This window comes from Typopeltis vanoorti, chromosome 4 (assembly GCF_054136105.1).
Source record: "Typopeltis vanoorti isolate ZY-2024b chromosome 4, IOZ_Tvanoo_1.0, whole genome shotgun sequence".
Taxonomy (NCBI): domain Eukaryota; kingdom Metazoa; phylum Arthropoda; class Arachnida; order Uropygi; family Thelyphonidae; genus Typopeltis; species Typopeltis vanoorti.
The window spans coordinates 65,269,688-65,286,196 of NC_143552.1; the positions used below are offsets into that span (position 1 = coordinate 65,269,688).

General features: G+C 35.8%; 1 protein-coding gene across 1 annotated transcript in view; it reads left to right on the forward strand.

Annotated features, from left to right (window-relative positions):
* LanA (laminin subunit alpha) overlaps nucleotides 1-16,509 on the forward strand; it is a 1,191,635-nt gene that overhangs the window by 823,910 nt on the left and 351,216 nt on the right. Inside the window, exon 41 of the mRNA XM_090391815.1 lies at nucleotides 8,265-8,452. Coding sequence (XP_090247941.1) covers nucleotides 8,265-8,452 — 188 coding nt within the window. The remainder of the gene's footprint in view (nucleotides 1-8,264; nucleotides 8,453-16,509) is intronic.

Genomic DNA, 16,509 nt, shown 5'->3' on the forward strand with positions numbered 1-16,509 from the left:
GTCTGTTGTTCTTCACAGAAGTCTGTTAGCATGCATCTAAGGAGCGTACCCTATGAAAGGTCCCAGGGACCATGATTGGGACGTGGACATGCCTTGCTCCCCATGATGTATTATAGGCAAAATAATCAGGAATATGACTGACATGCAGCACTTGCAGAATAATTTGCATAGGCTGGAATTCTGGACATAAGAAAATGGCTGTCAGTTCAATGTTAGTAAATGTAAATTTATGCACTTTGATGTGTTGAGATATCTAGTGGCATATTATATTGGTAGGATTATGCTAAAATAAATTGATCAGGCTAGGGATCTTAGAATTTTAATAGATAGGAAGGTAAAGTTCAGGGGTCATACAGCAAAGATTGCAAATACAGGATAATTGCAATGATAAAATGAACATCGAGATGTAAAGGATATGAAAGTTATCATTTTGTCTCTTTATAAGGCCTCGATAAGACCTCATCTGGACTATTGGATAGGTGATACAGATACAGTGGATAGGATGCAATGGAGAGTATTAAAGATGATATTGAGACTGTGGAATGTAGATTATAACAGATTAAAATTTGTTGGCTGCAGACAGTAGTAAACAGGAGAAAAATCAGTGATATAATAGAGACTTACAGACTTCTGAAAGGGTCATACAGAGTACCAGGATATGGATCTTTATTTTATGGAGGGAAGAGAGAGGTTGAGAAGATATCAATGGAAATTTAGAAAAGGGGTGGGAGCTATATTTTTCTCTCACAGAGTGGTACTTGGCTGGAATGGCCTGCAATTGGAGGCATTGAGTTCAAGTAATGAATTAATACCTGAAAGGGATGACAGCTAATGTGGGTAATGTGTGGCCTCCCTTGAGTCCCTGACACTCTAGAGATCTCTTGTAATTATGATAACAATAATAATAATAATAGTAAACTCCAACTGGATTGTGTTTTTCAATACCACTGACCCAGCTGGAAAAGAAGCTAAAGTATTCACTGTAACAACCTAAAGTAAATTCTTCATCTCCAACCAGCATTCCAGGTCATCCTCTCCATTTACCCAACATTTTTCTTAACCACTTCTCCTTTCAAATACTTCTTAACCAATTCTTCTTTCAGCAGCTCAGACTATAAAGCATGTACAAGTTTCATCTTTAGTGAAATGGCCTTCGTTTACCCATTCTCAACTTGCGTCCTTTGGCATTTGAACAGTGCATGATTTTCTAATGCCAAATCGGACTACTGTTTCCAATCTCTAGGCCAAAATACTTTCTCTGATTATGTCACAAAAACGATTCCTTCATTTTCCACTTCCTATAAAATTCCTATCCAATATACAAATAATGGTTTTACACAGTTCACATATTAGATAAGAATTGGGTAAGATATATGCTGAACTCATACCTGTCCTTAATCATCTGTACACTATGTTATACTCAGCCAGCATCCATTCCACATCATGCCAGTTGATTCCAAAAAAAAAGAGGAAGACAAATTTCTACAATGAAACTATCAAACTGTTGCTCTCTATAGTAATGAGGAAAGTAATGAGCAGTCATTCTTCGTCACCAGGAGAGAGAGAGAGAGAGAGAGAGAGAGCTGTCAGGTAATCAGTAACCACCAGTACAGATTCCAACATTCAAGATATAGAATAGGTCTTTCTGTTGACATTACCCATCTCTAGATACTTTTCCTGAAAAGGTTTGGAGAATCTGTGCTATTGCATGTGAGATTTTTAAGGCATTTGATAGAGTTTGGCATAGAAGACTACTTGACAAACTGCCATCTCGATAGTATTATTATTATTATTATTATTAACATCAGACATCCATGGAATCAGAGATTCATCATTTGGGAGGCACACACAAGCTCAGTACAGTAATCTATATGAGGCCTGATCAAGGCATTATACAATGGAACCATAATTTCTTTATTTCTGCACATCAAGGTTCTCCTCATTATTACCATACTCTGATGTGATGACTTGACAAATTATGCAACATGACCCTTAAATTTGGGTCCTTGTTCACCACCACTCCCAGATCTCTTGTCTCCTCATCCTCTCTCCTTCAAAATTTCCCCAACTAATGGTATGTTTTGTGTCTTATTGTTGTACCAAATTTCAGAACCTTACCTTTTGCAGTATTGAACTGACACTTTCCCTTATGGCCTTATAGAAGGACAATCAAGTACTTTTGTAAGGACACAAAATCTGCTTGATTCCTCATTGTTTTTTTCAATCTGGCATCATCTGCAAATAGTTTTATATCTCCAGTTAAATCTATGACAGATTTACAAAATATGTACTTATGTACTATAAAAAGGTAATGAATGCACTTGATGAAATTGCTGAATACACAATGATATGCTTAGATTTTGCAGAGGCTTTTGATAGATTACCAGATAACACATTGATAAGTAAATTGGAGCAGATAGGATTGGATACTGGATTAGTGAGCTGCATAAGTGACTCTCTCAGATAGGTATCAGCAAGTTGTTTAGATGTGCAATTGGATGGTTAAGATGAGCTGAACTTGATTTAGTAGAAATATAAGGTTCAGTCAGAAACAGAACAGATTTGAATGACTGAAGATAATGATGCATGCCATTTAAATTATGGTTGATGCCATGGGTGGTGGTAAAGTGAATGTGAAAGTTTCTTGTGCATAATTTTTGAGTTAAATTTTATTTTATTTATTTTTTTATTTTTATTTTTTGAATTTTAGATAGAAGTTTATTTTTCTGTTGAGCTGCAAAGATGCTATGCCTATTTTGACTTAGTTTCATGTTTAAAGTTACATAAATTGAAGAGAAAAAGAGAAGGAAAAAGAAAGAAAAGAGAAAATAGACTCTAGAACATGTCACCCATAGAGAGAGAGTATCCAGTTTCCAAACCACAACATGGTCATGACAGTGTTCACCCCCCCCCCCTCCTGCAAGCAAATACACAGACTCCCTCTAGGCATGACCTGGCAGTGTAGTTGGCAGTGAGGTTATACACCATTTGATCAGGACACCTCCTATTCCATTTGGTTTCAATACCAATTGGTTAATTTATATTGCATTGGCATTTCCAGGTTTCTGTCATTTCATCTTCTTGTATCTTTTATTTTTTCAGCCGTTGTTTATTTAGCAAAGAAAAATATTCTAAAATGCAGCGGTAGTCAAACATGACTATATATTATATATATATATATATATATAAAATAGTTAATCTGTTTTGCTGTGTAAAGATTTTTTTTTTCAGTGGCCTGGCAACAAGCAGCTCAAGACAAAGTGGAGAAATCTTAGAAAGACCTTCATTATCAACAACTTTAACTGTTTTCAGCCCACTACTACTGGATGAAGATCTTAGATTTCCCATCTTGTTCTGGGCTCTATAGTTCAACTTTAGTTACTTCTTTTAGCAATGTGGTCTTCCCGTTGCCATTTTTCATGTGGATGATGATGTCTTCCACTCAAGTCATTCCTCTTGTCCATATATTCTATTTCTTATCTCTCCTTGTAATTCCATTCATGCATTTCTCCATGCTTCTCTGAGTGGTATTTAGTTACAAGTTGAATCCATAGATGAGAATTGGTAGGATGCATTAGTCAAAGATTTTTGTCATCAGACATAAGGGTAAGGTGCACTTAAAGATATTATGATTATTGCCAAATGGATTCCATGCCAATTTCACACATCTATCTATTTCTCCCTGGATTCTGCCAACTTCTGTATTCTTTTGAACTAGGTAGATGTAGTAATTCATTTTTCAGCATTACATCCTTAACATGTACCGTATGTCTGATTTATCTGTAAAGTTGATCGTTACTTTAATCTTTTCCAAGTGCTAGTTTTCTGTGCTAGTTCCTGAATCATGTTTGGTAATTAGAGTGGAGTTTTTGCAAAAATAATGATGGCATCAGAAAAGCACATACAGTAAAACCCCTTTCTTACACTTTCCAGGGAACTGATGGAAAAAAGTGTAAATAGCAGGAAATGTAAAAAAACATTAAAAAAAGGCTAAAAGATGACTTACTGCTAGTATATGAGTCTACATACTAGATTACAAAATTTAATAACTGAAAATAAATGAATTTACAATTACTTACATTTATCTATTTAAAAAAATCTTTAATTGTTACTTAAATTTAGGGGATATTAAATCCCGCATAGTTTTAAAACCGAATAAGAAACTCAAAGATCAGAATCAGAGAGTTTCTTGCCGAATATAGTAAACTATAAAGTATCGGCGACACTAGCGTTAGCCAATGCAAGTGATCCTAGTACGTAGTACAATACCAGGCAGCTCGTTGCAAAGGTGGTAAAGTTCTGATCGCTATTCTTAGGTATTTTCCATAATGTAAAAACACATTTCCTAGGAAATGTATGCTGTTATTACATTATGGAGGGAGGTCACTACCCAGACCGGTTTCAGCCTTTTTTGAGGCTTCATCAGTGAGTAGCTAGACCTAATACCGAAGTGTATAGCGAAAAGAACTTATGTACTCTGCGAACGAGTTTCCCAAACAGGTGCAACCATTAAGTTACTTAGGAATAAAGAGCTAATAAGCTTCATTTCGGCAATGAAAATATTACTTAAATTAAGGGGATATTAAATCCCGCATAGTTTTAAAACCGAATAAGAAACTCAAAGATCAGAATCAGAGAGTTTCTTGCCGAATATAGTAAACTATAAAGTATCGGCTAACGCTAGTGTCGCCGATACTTTATAGTTTACCATATTCGGCAAGAAACTCTCTGATTCTGATCTTTGAGTTTCTTATTCGGTTTTAAAACTATGCGGGATTTAATATCCCCTTAATTTAAGTAATGTTTTCATTGCCGAAATGAAGCTTATTAGCTCTTTATTCTTTAATTGTTGATTGTTTTTGCTTTTCGTTTTTTTGACATAGCTCCAGATTGCTTTGCATTGAGTTCAATGCTTCACCTGTTTTTTACTATCATGTTCAAAGTGGACACGGAGAGTGCAAGATCTTTTGCTAAATGCATACGTGTTCCGGCATGTCAATCTACACATCGCAGAATTATCATCTTTTCTTCTACCAAAATACATTTTCTGTCTTTTTTCCTCCATGGTACTAACATGGATAATCCACCACCAGAACTTGAAAGCAGCTTTCACGCACTAAATTACGTAGTAGAAATTCTGCAATATCAATTTGTACTGTGATTGAAAAATCACATAATAGCTCATCACTAAATCACTGCTGCAAGTGTGCAAGTCACCATGATGGCAGAAACGAAACCACAGCCAAAAGCAATGCCATCTGGGAACAGAAATGCACAGATTTCTGCAGAAATCAATTTGAATGAGAGGAAATCAATTCAAAAATCAGTATTACCACCTGAAAAAAAAACAAACACAAAGCACAGGAAATAATGTCCACATCAAGTTTTTAACCAGGAAAATAATATATCTTAAGAATAGGCCTTAAGACTGGACCAACAGAAAATGACGTAAATGGCAGGAAAATGTAATTGCGGGAATGTAAAAACATGGTTTTACTGTATTGTTCATTTTGATTTGTTTCCCTTTCCAATTCATTGCTAGAAAAACACTATAATGCAGCATTAAAAATCTTTGCTGATATGGTATCCATCCCATTTTGTACTCCTTTCTTAATTTTAGCAGGATTTGTGTCTTCAAAAAGCCTCAGTATTGCTGTCATGTTCTCACAGATGTTGGCAATAATTCTAATTTAGTTATTATTTATGGAGCAATACTTCAAGAGATGATGACTGCCAGCATTCTTAAGAATCAAATGCTTTCTCATAATCACTGAATGCCAGAGTGAAGTTTGCATTTGGTGGGTCTCTCTATTAGTTCTCACAGTGCTTATATGATCCATGGAGCTGAAACCACTTCTGAAGCTTACTTGTTCACCTGATCGAACTACTTTCTCCAAGTAGTATGACAGCACCCCCTGTGAACACATTGTAAAATACAAGTAGGAGGCAAAGAGAATAAAAAAATTGCAAATGGATAGGGAGTTGGTGAGACTATTTTAGCGCATATTAGCCCTATCTAACTTTTGGAGCCTGAGGGACAGTCAAACTCCACCATTAGCCTATCAGAGATAGTGGGCCCAAGACTGTCGATAATTTTAAATGGTGTCCAGTGAAGAGATGGCAGATAAGTGCAGCCTGCTACCATCTTGTGTAACATAAACCTAACATGATATATTATTATCTGAAATAGTGTGGACTCTACAGTTGATTTTTTTTAGTTTATTGGACAAAAATGCCAAAATTTCCCATAGAAAAACCCTTCTTGCCTGTGCCAGAGATTGACTAACTCAGAAGCCAAAGAAAGGGTTAGAAAAGTTTCTCTAGTTGGATGGAATCAAACTTAGAAAATTTTTCTTTGGGTAGCCTAGTCCTATAGATGCCAATGTCACTTCCACAAGTGTTGTTCCATTCCATGAGAATTCAGCCTTCATCAAGGCAATTATGATTTTAAGGAGACATATGTATGATAGTTACTGTGTGAATAATGGTTAGTACAAGCCTCTCCCAGATACATTTATCTTCATGGTGATGCCAGAGAAAATAATAATAACAAAATTTTATCCTCGTTATGCATACAGCCATATTTTTTGCTTCGACACATGTTCTTTGTTGTCCTTTTGCCAATAAACTTTAATTTTGCCTACCTATCTACACCTCAGTGGATGAAGTAGACTATGCTGTGAGGTGTTAGAAATGCTTCTTTAGAACATATACACAAGTAATAAATAGGATTACTATTTTTATTTTTATTTTTTTTGGAAAATTTGTATTATATATACACTTATGTTCATAGAAACCACATCACCTGCTGTAACCATATTTTATTTTGGTAATTAAATTAGAATGCCTATTTGAAAAAGGATAATAACTTGATAATTGTCACAAATAATGAAGGTAATATAATATTTTTGTTTTTGATTAATATTTGGTCCTTTTTAATACAAGATGTGACATAATTAGGAAATGACAAGAAACTTGACAAATTTGCAAATCTTTCAAAATGGAGTGGACAGTGATATTTTCACTGGAAAAACAAATACTGCTATCAAAATTTAGTTCAACTACACAGTTTTACTAACATCAAAGCTAAAAATTTACCCTTTGCTGTTTGGTGCTTGTGGGTCCTCCTCTTGCCTTTATTACAGCTTGGCATCGGCAGAGTATTGACAAAATTGATTTTCTGTTGGATGCATTTGTCAATCCATGGTTCCCTACACTTATATTGGCTTCTTGGAGCTCCTAAAATGTTATTTGTTTCTTATTTGTATTTCAGTCTCCATTTGATATCACAAATTCTCAATGGGGTTGAGATCTGGGTTGTGTTTTCTTGGCCATGATAGTCACTGAATCGAGTGTTCATTGAGCCACTTATTAACCTGCACAACAAAAACTAAAACTTTTTTAAGAACTAAACAATGGTACATTTTAGGGTTATAAATAGCATTACTTACACTTTTTGCCCTATGACAAGAGGGCATAGTCATCCTGAAAGATGCAGTTCATCATTATGGTAAAGTGGTCTCTGATAGCGGACAGCAATTCTTCTTCTAAAACTTTCTGGAGGACTTGTGCATTCACCAATCCTTTTTGTGAAATGCTAGTGACTAACACCATGATGCGACATGCAGCCCCAGATCATCTGACTGGCTGAGAATTTGACTGTTGACACCAGATAGTCAGGGTTGAATTTTTCCCAATCATTTTCGAATTGTTTATCTGCTGTCAGACCCTGCAGGATAAACTTTTTCTCATCAGAAAAAAAAAATACTCTTTTCCACTATTCAGGAGTCCATTTAGTATACTTTTTGCACCAATTTAACCAAGCCAATCACTTTTTTTTTTTTTTTTTGGTTAACAAGGGCTTATTTTCAGGGTGCCTGGCTATCAAGTCCCTTTCAAATGAGTCTTCTCCTGACAGTTACAGAGCTTGGCAAAACTCCATTTGTTCTTCCTAGTCCCATATCAGTTCTCTGTGGATAACCCATGGCAATTTTTGAGGCAGAGCAGCTTAAGAACTTGAACTCAGCATGGTGTACACAGTGGATTTCTTCCTGTCCCCCTTCTTGCTTTCAGCAGATCCAGTTTCCTTCACTTTTGACAGCAGCTGTACCATAGTAGATTGACTATAGGACATACTTTTAGCTATTTCACAAGAGGAATAGCCTTCTCATCACACAATTAAATTATGTTTTATATATGTTATTAATTAAAATGAGGTAATAATAATATTTTATTTTTCAATTTAATTTTTTTGATTCTTATAGTGATTGAACAAGTCAGAGATTTTAGTATTCCGGCTCTTTCCAATAATGAGTTACTTGATGATTTAAAAGGACGTCTGATTAGCTTGGAAAATCTTCTTGAAGAACTTTCCAATTATAGTCATAATGCATTCCAAATATCAGCAGATGCTCGAGCCTGGAATGAAGAAAGTAAAAATATAGAAGTGGAGGTAAATTGTGCTTGATGTTTTTATATGAAAAAGTTAAGTGAATAACATATTTATGTTTGAAATTGATTCTGGTTTATTCATTTTTTATTATCATTCTATTATTATTATTATTATTATTATTATTATTATTACAGGTTACTCCAAGGAGTCCTTAGACTCATCATGGGCAGTCCTAAACATCATGTCAAGAACGATCCAACACTTGCGCAGTATTCATCACACTTTGCTTTGAACTCATTCACAGACTCTGGCAACCTATTCCACTCATTCACTACTCTCCAAGCAAAATAAACCTAGTTCTAACACTCTTGCTAACTACATTCTTACTCAGTTTCCATGGATGGCCCCTAATTCTCCCACTACCACCAGACCTGTTCTGAAAAATTTCCTCTAAATTAATCTTGGAAAAAAACCCTCAGTGATTTGTATGTCTCAATCATAACACCCATCTCCTGCCTATAAACCAGTTTCTGTAACCCACAAATCTACGACCTGCTCTTGTAAGGTTCATTCCATAAACCACAGTCTTGATGACTTGTCTTTGGATCCTCTACACCTCCTCTTCATCACCAACAAACACTTTGGCCCAGATCTGCATGCATTAGTCAAGATGGAGTCTTATCAAGGCTTGATAAAGAGGAACAATAACCTGTTTGTCTCTGCTTGTCAAAGCATTCTTCAGTAACCTAGTAATCTAATGAGCTACTTGAGCCATTTTTGCTATTTATCCCCCTAAACTTTCTTCCTATCCACTAACAATCCCAAGTCTCTGGCTTCGTCAATTTCCTGGAGTACAGTTCCACCAATGTAGTATACAGCTGGGAATCTTTTCACCCCAAAATGCATAATCTTACACTTTGCCACATTAAATTCTCATCCATTTTCCTTTTCACACTCTACTAATCTATCCATATCATCCTGCCAGATTTTGACATTATCTGTATTAACTCCTGCTCTTGAAAGTTTATTTTTCACTTGGTTAGAGTATAATAAATTTAGTTTAATCCTTTATCCAAGTGTGAGCAAACAAAGTTTGCACCTGAAAGTATCTTCAGGACTGGAGTAAGGTGGTACAAACTTGATTAAACTAAATTGATTATAACTCCTGCTCTACCCAACTTTGCATCATTGGTAAATAACTGAACAGTTATTGATAAATATCATGTCCTTTATCAATACAAAATTAATAACGGAAAACTCACGTACAAAGATTATTTAATAGTATAATTTTCGCCTGTGTGTCACAGGCATCTTCAGTACATTTTCAGCTCAAATTAAACAATAACTGACAATTCCAAAAAGCGCCAACTAAGTAGCTGGTGTAAGATAACTAAAAAGGTCAATAAATTTTTAACAAAAAAAAAAATGTATACAATAAAAAGTTATGAAAGATTAGCTGATTTATAAAGTACTATCTCCCATAAAGGGGATAGACGTAAGCTGTCGGATCTGTTTAAGTTAGGAGAATGAAGTAAAGTTTCACATGTTTCTTTATAAAGGCATTCCATGAGGAACTGACTTTTGTGAAGGACTCTTGTTTTTCTCCAATGAACTCTATGTCTAGTGAAGATGGCATGTTCTGCAAGTCCAGACTTTTCAGGTTTAAAGTATTCAATATAAGATTGGTGTTCTTCTAGCCGAATAGAGGCAGATTTTCCCGTTTGTCCGAAATAAGATAATCCACAAGAGCACGGAATCTGGTAGACACCTGGATAATTAAGATGTGGAAGCTTGTCCTTAGGAGAAGTGAGAAAGGTGGAGATTTTTCTAAATGGTCGAAAGACAACAAAAATATTCAGTGGCTTTAAAACTTTTGCTATACGTTCACTAATGCCTTGTACATAAGGGATAGGAATGCGCGTTATTTCTTCTGCATTTGAAGAGGAAGACATATTAAAACTACTCAAAGCTCTTTTAATGAAGCAATTCTTATAACCATTAGATAAGAAGGAAGAGATTCTCTTCAATTGAAGAGACTTAATTCTCTTATAGATAAGGTATCTACATGGAATGAAGATCAAAAGAAAAAACTTAAAACTTTCTTCGGTCGTCCGCCTAGATTGTATGGTCTTCCGAAAGTTCATAAACCAGGCATTCTGTTGAGACCAGTCGTAAATTGTATAGGTTGCCCCACTTACAAAATCTCAAAATTTTTATCAAATTTACTCTCCTCTTCGACTAGAAGAACTGATACTTATATAAAAAATACTTCGGATTTCAAAAATAAAATTTCAGATCTTCATTTGGACATTTCTGATATAATGATCAGTTTAGATGTTGTTTCTTTATTTACAAATGTGCTTCTTTCTGAAAGCTTTGAATTACTGCAACAGGAATTTCCTTCAGACATTGTAAAATTATTTGATTTTGTAATACATTCTGGTTATTTTTCCTTTAAAAATAAGTTGTATCAACAAATCGAAGGAACAGCAATGGGTAATCCTCTTTCTCATGCTATCTCCAATTTCTTTATGGAACATTTTGAACAACGTATCTTTGACAACATTTCTCCCAGACCTACTCATTGGTTCAGATATGTCGATGACATTTTTGCTGTATGGAATGGCTCTTCTGATGAACTTCAACAGTTTCTCATTATGTTAAATGCACTTCATCCTACGATCCAGTTTACCCTAGAAGTAGAATCAAATAAGCAGTTAGCCTTTTTAGATCTTTCTTCGTCAACCAGATGGTAACCTACATTTCTCAATTTATAGAAAGAAGACTCACACAGGCCATTATATCCATGCTGAATCTCATCACCATCCCAATCAAAAGGTAGGAACTATTAAAACACTGGTTCATCGGATCCACTCCTTTTGTTCTTCAGACGATCTTTTACAGAAAGAACTACAATATATAACTTCTTCCTTTCTATCTAATGGTTATAAGAAATGCTTCATTAAAAGAGCTTTGAGTAGTTTTAATATGTCTTCCTCTTTAAATGCAAAAGAAATAACATGCATTCCTATCCCTTATGTACAAGGCATTAGTGAACGTATAGCAAAAGTTTTAAAACCACTGAATATTTTTGTTGCCTTTCGACCATTTAGAAAAATCTCCACCTTTCTCACTTCTCCTAAGGACAAGCTTCCACATCTTAATTATCCAAGTGTCTACCAGATTTCGTGCTCTTGTGGATTATCTTATTTCTGACAAACGGGAAGATCTGCCTCTATTCGGCTAGAAGAACACCAATCTTATATTGAATACTTTAAACCTGAAAAGTCTGGACTTGCAGAACATGCCATCTTCACTAGACATAGAGTTCATTGGAGAAAAACAAGAGTCCTTCACAAAAGTCAGTTCCTCATGGAACGCCTTTATAAAGAAACATGTGAAACTTTACTTCATTCTCCTAACTTAAACAGATCCGACAGCTTACGTCTATCCCCTTTATGGGAGATAGTACTTTATAAATCAGCTAATCTTTCGTAACTTTTTATTGTATACATTTTTTTTTTTTTGTTAAAAATTTATTGACCTTTTTAGTTATCTTACACCAGCTACTTAGTTGGCGCTTTTTGGAATTGTCAGTTATTGTTTAATATGAGCTGAAAATGTACTGAAGATGCCTGTGACACACAGGTGAAAATTATACTATTAAATAATCTTTGTACGTGAGTTTTCCGTTATTAATTTTGTATCGATATGTCTACTCACGGTATACCTCTTTTAAAAAACTTATGTCCTTTATCATTAATGTACAAATTAAACAGTACTGTTCCTAGAACAGAACCCTGTAGCATGCCATTAGTCACAGGCTTTATTTTGGACTCTACTCCTGAATAAACTACTCTCTGTTATCTCTCCATCAACCACCCTCCTATCCATCTCACAAACCCTATATCCATCCCCATGTGCTGCAATTTACTGATTATAATTCCATGTGGTATCTCCTATCAAATGCCTTTGCAAAGTAAGTCCAACAGCATCATTGTAAACCAGTGGTTCTCAAACTGTGGGGCGGGACCCCCCCCCAGGGTGTGCACGAATAGCTTGAAAATGGAGCACGGCATACTTTCCTACAGATAAAAATTAAAACTGCCCTAAATCAGTTTTAAAAATAACAGTAAATAAAAATACAGAAAGAAAAACTTTTGATGATACAGGTTTTAATCATGATTTCAAAATAACTAATAATTATTTTCTTCACTCGCACTTATAAAACGTATGTGCCAGAGATAAAAAGCTGCCTACTTGATCATCTCATAATGTTGAAAGTTCATTTCAAAAAATACTTTTGTGATGATTTTGATGAATTTTATTGGATTAAAAACCATTCAAAAATGCACTTGGGCCATCATCTCTGAATGTAAATGAGCAAGAACAACTCATCGATCTCACTAGTGATACTTCACTGAAAAGTAAATTTAAGGAATTGTCTTTGTCAGAGTTCTGGATACATATTGGCAAGGAATTCCCAACTTTGAGCCAAAAAGCATTGAAGATCCTTATTCCTTTCGCAACAACTTATTTATGCGAGAAAGGCTTTTCTGCTTTGGCAGCTATGAAGTCAAAGTATTGTTCAAGACTAAACATTGCTAAAGAACTTAGAGTGGCCATTTCTGATATTACACCATGTTTTGATAAACTTTGTTCTCAAAAGCAGGCCCATCCATCACATTAGACTTTGACATTTAAATGTTTGATTATTTTTACAGAGAAAAATTAAATACTTGCTAGTTAAATATTGTTTCATTTCAATACTTATTAGTTAAATATTATTTCATTTCAATACATATTTTGGTTAATTTCAAGTGTTAAAATTAATTTATTTTTATTGTAGGCCTAATATTGTGATACTTTAATTATTTTGTGTCAAAAACTGTTAAATAGTATGTAGAAAACACAAAATAAACTGAATTAAACGTCAAACTTAGTATGACTTCAATTTTGATAAATAAAACTGGTGGGGGGGGGGCTGACAGTGTTTTCTCTTGTCAGGTGGGGCTCAGAAGTAAAAAGTTCCTTTATCCAACTTAGCTATCACTGTATTATAAAACATGAACAAGTTACTGAAGCATGATCTACCCTTCACAAAACCATGCTGCTCCCCATATAGTATCCTATTTCTATCTATCCATTCCTGTTGCTCTTGACCAACTTCTCCAATACTTTGACAACAATTCATTATATTCTGATCAGTCTGTAATTTGCTGCATCAGTTTTGGTGTCTCCTTTATGCAATGGAACTATTTTCCCCTCTTTCCACCCCCTTTGGGACTAACCCAGAACTAAGACTTACATTAAACAAAAGGTCAGGGGCACGGACAGTTCTCTTGCTGCTTCATGTAAAGCTTGAGCTAGTATACCATCCAGTCCCACAGATGTATTCACATTAAAGTTCTCTAATATGCTATGCACCTCCATTTCTTTTACCTCAGTTCTCATATAAGCCTTTGACTCTCTCATTCCTGCAATATCAACACATGGATGATATACTCTTGCAAAGTGTTCGCTTAGTAATTCTACTATTTACACTGATTCAGTTACCTCCCTACCATCGGCATTCATAAAAATCATTTTGCCATATACATTCTTTCTTTCCCTTGCAGCATATCGAAAGAACTGTTTGGGATTATTATTATTATTATTATTATTATTATTATTACTCCAAGACCTCATGGAGTCAAAGACTTATCTGGGAGGTCCTTTTATCACACACACACAGCTCATCATACCGTGCCTTGAACACATTCAAACTCCTTGCAGACACCACACTCTCAGGCAAGGCATTCCAATCATTTACAACTCTGCATGAAAAAACCTGCCTCTCACTCCCTTACTCACACCCTCTTTATACAGTTTTCAAGGATGACTCCTGATTCTCCCCCGATCTCCCACTACTTTCTGTAGGACTTCTCCAGCATCGATCCTATAACAACCCCTTACCAACTTGTAGGTCTCTATCATATCTCCCCTCTTCCTCCTCTCCACCAGACTCTGCAAATTACATCTTCTCAATCTTTCCTCATACTCAACATTCCAGAGGTCAGAAACTACCTTAGTCAATCGCCTTTGGATTATGTTCAGCCTGCATTGCTAACTCCCTTTAATACTTTTTTTTTTGCCTTCTTAACCACACTAGTGGTTAACCACACAAGGATTGAAGATGCACAGCAGTCCTTCATGAAAATGAGAACATTATTCTTCAATAAAGACCTAAACATGGAAGTCAGATGCCGAATGCTGAAATGCTATGTGGGGTCTATTCTGCTCTATGGAGTTGAAACATGGACATTGAAGGCAACAACCATCAATAAAATTGAAGCCTTTGAGATGTGGCTATACAGAAGAATGCTAAAGATATCATGGACAGAAAAAATTACCAATGAAGATGTCTTAAAATCCATTGGCAAAGCTAAAGATCGTGTACAAATAATCAAGAAATGAAAAACATATCTTGGCCACATCATGAGAAACAGCAAATACCAACTTCTTCAAACTATTTTGGTAGGAAGAATTGATGGCAAAGGAACTAGAGGAAGAAAAAGAATAGCTTGGTTTGACAACATCAAGATGTGGACAACCGCTCCGATTAATGCAAGAACGCAGTTTGTTTGCCAAGATGGTCGCTGACCTTCGATAGAAGATAGCACCATTAGAAGAAGAACCACACTAGTTACCCCTTCTGGCCTGTGCCTTGTACTATTCATGTGCATGCACCTTTCCCATGCACTATCAACATCCAAACCCTTGCAGTTTTACATGCTATTTCACTGATCCAAGCAATCTCCTAAACTTTTCGTATTTACCAGCCCAGTAATTCTACATATACCCCATCTTACATTACAATTCCACATGTTTACCCACCTCCCAGGTTAAGACCTTATGATCACTCTCATCAATTGATGGCAACGTGGTCATATTCATTATAGACAAATTGTCAGTGCAGTTACTAGATCGAGCACTCCCAGATCCCCTAATATATTCCATCACATGCTGTTTCAGGTAATTATCCTTTAATAACTACATAAATTCTTTCCTTCCTCCAATGTGTCCTCTCCTTCTTTCAACCTATTTTCCCATAGCTGAAATTCCCCATATTAATTACCTGTCCTCCACTCATTGAGTTCATTTGCTGATGCATACTATCCCCATAATTGTTCCATCCCCAGATCTACAGCAGCATCCAACTGTATATTTTGTTCTGCTAGCCTCAATCTCATACCAGATAGCCTCAGATGTGCTATTTTAACTGGCCTGCAGTTGAACTTCTGCTCTCTTTGGTTGCAGTTCATCGGCTGTCAACAATAACACTCCTCCTCCCATTCTTTTCTCTCTCCTCCCTGAATTCACTATACTACCCTTCGCATTCTATCCCATTAACTATATCATCTTCTGTCAGTGGTGCACCCAGAGGGGGGGTGCCCGGTCCCCCTTGGGCTGGGGAACACCCCCCCCCCAAAGAAAAGGAAAAAACACTAGAATATTTTCCGAAAATCTTTTCCTAATTAAAATTCATTTTTAAATTTATGTTGTGTCATGTCTTCTATTTCTATCCTACTTATGAATTAGCGATCACTGCAGATGCTCAGTCATAGGTAGTTGTATGCATCGCATACGACTACCTACCCCCCCCCCCCCCCAAGTTAAATCCTGATGGCTCGGCCCCTTCCAAGATTAAATCCTGAGTGCGCCACTGTCTTCTGTTAACCATGCCTCGCTAATTGCCAATAACCTTTGGCCAGTATGAACTAATCAGTATCAAAAATTCCTTCTGCTTGTTCCGAATGCTCCTGTCATAAAGTGCAAAAGCCCCTTAGGATCACCACTACCCTGACATGTTATACTAATCATCCCATTCTGGTTTGTTACCAGCTATACTAACTATTGATGATGAATGATATGATTGGAAGAATGTGCAAAAAAAGAGGCCTGGAATTTTTTTATGTCGAGTGTGTTTGAAGGCAAAAGACAGCTGTATGCAAAAGATGAGTTGCATCTGAACATGGAAGGTCATAAGTGATTGAAGAAGTTACTGTTTTTTGAACAAGTTGAAGTAATTGGGCAGGGAAACTAATATTGAAAAGATTGAGTGTAAGAGAGAGAAA